Here is a 7848-nt window from a genome sequence, read left to right on the forward strand (position 1 = left end):
CCTTTCTCTCCCTTTCTCTCGCTCTCTCTCTACTGTATTATTCATTACGGTGTCACATGGTGTGGGGTTTACATCATCTTTTCCCAAAAGAGAGATGCAATGGTTAACTCTTGGATCTCTCCTGTCTGGGTTGATCTAAAGGAGTCTTTTGTTGTAGGGTGTTCTGGACGTTGTTTTGTTGTCTGCCATGTTTTAACAGTAAACACATGCATTGTGTATTGTTATTTGAATATAATCTGGCATGGGATAGGAAACACTTGCAATGATATTTAGAATAATTAACCAGTTGTGGCCACAAAAAATCCTACACCATCCCTGATTGCCGCGTCTATAATAAAACTGCGGAATTAAAAAATTGCGGAACTTTAGTACAGCAGCGCGTTGTCTCTCTTCGGACTGTTTATAGAGAAGGACGTGTAAATTTTGCGTCGGTGCTAAGCTAGGGCTTTGCTTAACTGGCCAGTGTAACTAACACATTCCCACGAGACCGCTTCATAACACTATAAAGTAATATTTTATCAACGATGATTGAAAAAAAATGGCCGAGGACGACGAACTCGCTGCGTTCAGGGAGTGTTGGAAAGAAGAATTAACGAGTAATAAAGAGGATAAGCCACTTGTGTGTGCTCCTTCCCCTTCCTCGGATGTTTCTGTTCAGGCAGGCCAGAACGACTTCAAAAACAGGTATTTTGAAGACCTAAACAATCTCAACAAGGCCTGTAGTCCTTCACAATCAGAAGGTGGTGGTGGCATTGAGGATGAAGCATGTGTCGGTGGAGGAAGAAACGCTACAGCAGAGTCAGAGGATCAGCCTGAGTATGTGGCCATTGCACGTAGTTTGTTGGATGGGAGGACCAGTCCCCTGCTGGACAGGATTCAGGAGGAGAGAACCAGGAGAAAGAGACAGTATCAAAACATGACGAACGCCTGCAGCGCATCCCTGCAACAGCCACAACAGCAACAGCCTAAGAGAAAGGTCAAGAAAGACGAAGAGCTGTTGGATCTACTCATTCAAGATCTGGTAGGAGGAGGATGATGATGGGGATGGGGATGGGTATGGTGGTTAAGCACAATTAGTTAAGAAAATAATGTGTGTTGAAATTCTTTCTTTTGCAGAATGAAGTCAACGACATTCCCTTCTTTGATGTTGAGCTGCCGTACGAGTTAGCCTTAAAGATATTCCAATATCTAAACTCTACTGAGCTAGGCCGATGTGCACAGGTAAGCTGTTGTGGTGAAACTATTATTGGCAAGCGCTTTGCTTTATGAAATAAAGGAAAAAAGAGACTGAAAGGAATGACCCTCACACACCACATCAATAGTCATATTTTCACTTATATGATATCAACATGCGGATGAAAGAGTTGCACAAAAACAAGAAACAGCTAAAAAACAAATAAACAGCTGATTAGCTGTCTAGATCCCATGGAGGTAGCTCTGAGGGCTTGTGATATGATAAAGATAACATATCCACGTAGTATTTCCGTTTTACCTTACAAATTCCTCTAACAATTATTCATATAACGTCTGAGAAGGAAAACAAATCACACTTCAGTTCAATAGCTTACAACTCCTAGACATACATAGACCTTTGAGGAGAGGTTGCAAGTTGATGCTGCTTCATTTTAAGGGTAAGGGTACGGGTAACAATCTGGGAACGACTAAACCTGCAGCTTGGAGTCCTGGAGCAGATTTTTCAGTCAGTCAAAGCTTCTACTGGTGAAATGACAAATTCAATTCCTAAAAAGCAACAAACCTGCACGCTTACTGAATTGTCTCTCTTGTCCCTTTGGTAGTCTTTCCTGTAAAGTGATTACACTGTCTGCAGCTTGCTGATCTAAGGGTTTAGAATTCTTGGTTGTAAAGTCCTTAAATTTACAGTTACTTTGCACTTCCCCCAACATGCAGAATTGCTTAGGGCAGCATTTATACCTTATGTGACTTTAATTGGTAAAGATTAATGAATTACATTTTGTGTGTCCGACCTACAGCATGTGGTGTACACACACAGTCCACTTGGCAGTCAGCCGGGCTCGTTAAGCACAAATAAATTAAGTGATGCAAGCTCGTAATGTATGCTGACTCAATCCACGGTAACACTGTCCAATCTCCTCCCAGGTGAGCAGGGCATGGAGAGTCCTCGCAGAGGACAGCGTTCTGTGGTTCAAGATGTGCACGGGGGAGGGTTACCATCAGGAGGCCAGTGTGTCTGACTCGCCGTGCTGGAAGAGCACGCTGCGAGACTGCAGGAACTCGGCCAAAACTGTGCGCTCCAACTGGAAGGTGGGCTCGAGCTGTGGGGAATCAGAATCAACCAAATTCTACATCCGCACTGGAGCTTGTGTGGTGAAATCGCTAGTAGTCCATGGACTATATGTCTCCAGTTTTAGCTGTAATTTATATTTTGTATAATGAAATGCAACAAACACCATTCAAAATGGCAAAGGGAAATGTTATGTAAAAGGTTACTATAAAAAGTAATGGGAAGGTTCTCTTCTGGTGTTAAATGGGAAGGAAAATCATAACAAAGACTTTACTTTTGAAAGCCAACCTCTTCTCTATAGTTTAGTGAGATAATAATAATAATAGTTAAATTAGTGTCCTGCTTGCAATAACATGATGTATTTTTATAATGGATGCAGTGTTTTCAGCCAAGTAATATTTTCTGTCTAGAATCGAGTGGGATCCATCAGCCAGCTGCAGTTCGAGCTGGGGAAGGTGCTGTGTGACGTCAGTTCCTGTGACAACTTTGTCCTGGCTGGGTGAGTTTCAAGGACTCCAACATCAGCTGTAACTTACACTTCTGCTAGTATACCCTGAATACATCTGCCTCATTTTCTTTGTCACTCTTGGTTTTGTCACATACACTACCGGTCAAAAGTATGGGGCCACTTACAAATTTCCATTCCACTCAATGTTAGATAGAATACCAGCTGATCTGAGTGGGGGGCTGATCTTTAATGCAATATCTACATTATCCATTATCAGCAACCATTCATCCAATGTTCCAAAGGCCCATTCTGTTCATCTGATATCATTTAAAAAAAACTAACTGAGAAAACATTGGAGAACCCTTTTGCAATTATGTAAGCACATAATGTAAAATGAAAACTGCTGCGCTGGTTAAAAAAACAATGCAGCTGATCTCTTCTGGTATTCTGTCTATAATGGAGTGCAATGGAAATTTCGAAGTGACCCCAAACTTTTGACCGGTAGTGTAAATCTCAATATAAATCTTGGTTATAAATCTTCTGATTTATGACTGGGTGTTTGATTTACAATATGGATCATTTAGACATAAGGCGTTGTGCATCACTGACTGATGCATTAGTGATTAATAACAAAATATTTGCATTGACTAGGTCGTTCTTGGAAATTATGCAGAACTGTGACCATTACTGGGCACACAAGGTTTTTGATTGCCATTTGGTTTACTTATTGAAACATGCATGTTCCTTTTAAGGTTGCATGATATTGACAAAATGTGATATTGCGATATGGATTATGAATATTGCGATACCTCCATTAATTCCGATATTTTTAACTAGTGCTGGGCGATATGGAGAAAAACAGATATCGCGATATTCTTTTCCTAATACCTCAATGACGATATTGTGGCAATTTTATAAGGTTCACAATTGGTGCTTTAACAAAATATCTTCACAATAAGATTTAAGAAAAATAATCTTCAGCAATGTAGATATAATCACTTAGTGGGTAAAGGTAAAAATAATAGAAGAGCTAGAACATTCTGGTAACACAGGAAATGACATCACTTTACTCTAATGAGCATTTAAAACCAGGAAAAGACAAAACTTACTTCCAAAATTTATTTCCAAAATCTGAGATAATATCTAGTCTCATATCACGATAACAATATAATATTGATATATTATCCAGCCCTATTTTTAAACATATGTTAAATTACTAAAGTTACGGGAAAACGCATCAAAATAGATTCATAACAGTACAGTGCACCTTGACACTTATGTATAGCTCCGTTTGTGAAGTTGCGGGATAGCTACCAGTGAGAAATAGATGCGGGATGGGATTACTTTTGGCCACTAAAGTTTCCTCTTCAACCTCTGGTGTTTTGTGTTCTCCCTGAGAAACACTCATTTTCCCACATTTGTGTTCTTTCTTTGGTGCCACTCGTTCCCTTTGCTCTGTTTTCAGGTCATTTATTTTCTTTCACTTTTCTAATTTTGTCCTTTTTTGTGTCTCTCTCCATTTCTTCACTTACACTGTAACTCTGTTGAAATATGCACACACATCACATGGTACCTCCATAGGTTTTGTCATGTAGTGGCCCCATGCGCTGACGTGCACTAACATGTGCAGCTGGCACTGAAACTGACCAATGAAACATGATCATGATTTCAAGCAGCCTCAAACTCAAACACAACTAAGACACACAGTCTACTGACGGGACGCGTCGCTCCACAAAATAAACAAAATATTGCATGCTTATTGTTACACTTTTGGTATAATATTGCGTAATGTGATATTGCTATAACGATATTGAGTCGATATATCATGCTCCCCTAGTTCCTTTTTAAAACTCACTGTAGCCAGTCTGTGAGTTTAGAGTGTTGGCTAATGGATAGGGTGTAAGGAAACGTTGAGATCATGGCTTGTTATGATGCGTTAGAGTTCAATGTTCAACACACTCGCAATAAATTAAACAAAGATGGAAAGGAACAAACAGGCTGCACCAAAGTCCTCTTACATGTATTCCTCCTGAGCCAAAAACACATGCACAAACACTGTTTTTAAGTTTCAACGCTCCACCTTTCAAAATTACTTTGTCTTATAGGGCTTAGTGCAACATGCAAATAATGTCTTAAATGGACAAAAAGCAATACATGTTATACAAGATCTTTATTAATACCAAGATAAACGGGAAAAAAAAAGATAAGGAAAAAAATTGTGAACGTGATCGGAGTAACACTTTATTGGCAACACCGTCACATGAATTGCTTTTAGATTTAAGAATAGGACATGGACAGATATTAAGACTGTAAGCAGCGGAAGACAGTTGCACTCTCCAGCATTAACAAAAAATTCAAACCTCGGAGTCAATTTTGTTCAGATTTAGCTATATTGCAATTCAGTTTTCTGCTCATTGATGCATATTGTCACATATTTTTATACTCCTACTAATGGCGCTACTAATGGCAGTAGTCGTCGAGGGAAGAGTGCGAACCAAACTTGCCCTGAAATAACTGGGCTGAGGCAGTGATAGATTGTCAGGGCCCATAGGAGCATGATAGACTGCCCACAAGGAGATGTGCAGTGTCTCCAGGGAGTAATGTGATTAGATTCCCCTCTGTCCTGCTGTGTCTCATCGGAGAAGACAGTGTGTTTGCGTCTTTTCAGGTTAGCAGATGTAGGACACACAGTACAAAAAAGTCTAGACAGGAAATAAAGCAGTCTGCAAAGTGTGAACATACTATTGAATCCTTCTTCTTTTTCTTCCATTGCTATTAACAAATTCACAACATCAATACTTTCCTTATTATTGGTACTTAAAGGGTCATACATCTCAGGGAAAGTACTTGAATTTGTTTAACTAGAAACCAATCAATAGCAGTTAAGAGTGATCAAGAATGATTCATTGCATCTACAAATCTACATCTACAAAATCTTAAAATCTTATTAGAAAACTGAGGAAATGAGATTTGGCACCAAAAAGGCAACAGGAGACACTGTCTCGTTAACCCAGCAACTCTTGGAGTCACACAGTGACACAAAGGCTACGTCTTGTGAGGCTTGGCATGAAGATTGCAGTAATCTGTGCTCAAAGTTTTCTGTACATAAAAAAAAAAAGTTTGACGAATTACTTGGATGAGATTCAGCATCATCATTGATAGTCGTTGTTGAGGTGACGTACCAATTAAGTGAAAGCGTATATTCCTATTGTTTACTTCCTGCCAAACCCTGCAATGCCAGTCACACACACACACACTCACGGGCGCACACTCTGCCACACTTGCTGTCACTGTGTCACACACTCTGGCTGCGAGGCGGATACTTGCTCTGACAAGTGGAGGTGGTAACGCTGGCAGTTTGTCATCTCCCACAGTGAGAACTCATTGACTTGGGTGAAAAACGAACGGAAAGATGGGGGTCCAGGACAGAACAGAAGCCAGAGCGGTGATTTGGGGTGTGGGGGGGGTGTGGGGGGGGTGTACTGGCTGATACTTGAGGATGAGAGTGCGAGAGGAAAAAAGGATGAGGGCAGATTGTACATGAACGTGCAATTTAGTTTACTGGTCTACATGTAGTATTTTTACATTCATAAGTTTATTAGCCCAGCAAGTAATGAGACATTTGTATGGTTCATGCAAACTTAACGATCACTGAGGAGATTGGCAGCCTGTTGACCTGCGTACTGTGAGGCACCGGTTGGATTATTATCGAGCCGGTTGGATTATTATCGAGCCGGTTGGATTATTATCGAGCCGGTTGGATTATTATCGAGCCGGTTGGATTATTATCAAACCGGTTGGATTATTATCAAACCGGTTGGATTGACTTCAGGCACAGAAGGGCCTTCCCTGTAGCACAGTTAGGTAGACACTTCTGCATGTACAACTGGAAATAAAGCATAACCTTTTAATTCCTTAAAAGGGAAAAGTAAAAGGCCAGTGAAATATTTGTAGTTTTAATTGTATCTTAATTTGTATTAATTCCTTTTTTTTTAAGATTATTTTTTGGGGCATTTTTGGCATTTTTGACAGGACAGATGAAGACATGAAAGGGGAGAGAGAGGGGTAATGACATGCAGCAAAAGCCCCGCAGGTTGGAGTCCAACCCCGGTCCTTTGCATCAAGGAGTAAACCTCTAAATATGGACGCCCGCTCTACCAACTGAGCTATCTGGTCGCCTTGTATCTTCATTTTTAAGGGAGAGAAAACAATCGTCCAAAGTATTGGGCTGCAACTAACCATTATATTCATAATCTATTAATCTGCGGATTATCGAACATATCACTTTACAATCATCTATAACTGAGAAAAGCAGCAATCCTCACACTGGCGAACAACAAAAATGTTTCAAAACATGACAAACCAGTAATCAGTTATCTTTAATTGTTGATCAATCACTCAAGTAATTCATAGTTTCAGCTCTAAACAAGTGCAAACCAGATTTTTGGGGAATTGTTGTGTACAGTTTGAGAAACACTGACACTAGTTTAGTATGTGTGCTAGAAGCTCCCAGTTGTCATCAACAATTAGTTGAATAATCAGTTTGTGGATCGACAGAAAAGTATTTGCCAACAATTAAAAAAATGTATCAGTTAGAGGACAATAATGACATTCTGGTCTTCTTTGTTACCAGAAATAAAGCCAAGTTATCACAGTTAATTTGATTGTGCACCATGTTGTTACGTAAAAAAAATCCCCCTACCTGACTGAAGGGTTAAAATGATCAGCCAAAACAATTGTGGAAAGATCATATAACAAAGATATTAGAAATCAGAATAACAACAAGTCAGAGAGAAAAAAGACATAAAGTGTGAGCAGGGTCATGATTCAGTGGTAAACGGGTAATGCCAGCTATTGTTGTGGAGACAAACTTGTCCACCTGTGTTGGAAATGAGAAATAATTCATTTGTGTCAATCATCAGCTTTTTTTGTACAAAGCTAAATATGTGAATTAGGAATGTTTAGTGTGACTTGATGTGCTTGCTTGTATCTCAGGTACACGTCTGGTGACGTGAGGCTGTGGGACACGCTGAACTGGGACTCAACAGCCTCTTACCTGAAGATTAACAGCTTGTCAGCTAACTCTGAACCCAGACCTTATGTCCGTTACGTCCAGGTCAACAGCACAGTGGCTGCT

At 40.0% G+C, this 7848-nt stretch overlaps 1 protein-coding gene across 1 annotated transcript in view; it reads left to right on the forward strand.

Moving 5' to 3' along the window:
* The first annotated feature begins 240 nt into the window (after positions 1–240).
* The window catches only part of fbxw8 (F-box and WD repeat domain containing 8), a 23357-nt gene continuing 15749 nt past the window's right edge, over positions 241–7848 (forward strand). The window contains exons 1-5 of the mRNA XM_032516894.1: positions 241–1021; positions 1117–1221; positions 2119–2283; positions 2674–2762; positions 7707–7848. The exon at positions 7707–7848 is cut by the window's right edge and continues 16 nt beyond it. Of these exons, the coding sequence (XP_032372785.1) occupies positions 539–1021; positions 1117–1221; positions 2119–2283; positions 2674–2762; positions 7707–7848 (984 nt within the window). The 5' untranslated portion in view covers positions 241–538. The remainder of the gene's footprint in view (positions 1022–1116; positions 1222–2118; positions 2284–2673; positions 2763–7706) is intronic.

This window comes from Etheostoma spectabile, chromosome 5 (assembly GCF_008692095.1).
Source record: "Etheostoma spectabile isolate EspeVRDwgs_2016 chromosome 5, UIUC_Espe_1.0, whole genome shotgun sequence".
In the NCBI taxonomy this organism is placed as follows: domain Eukaryota; kingdom Metazoa; phylum Chordata; class Actinopteri; order Perciformes; family Percidae; genus Etheostoma; species Etheostoma spectabile.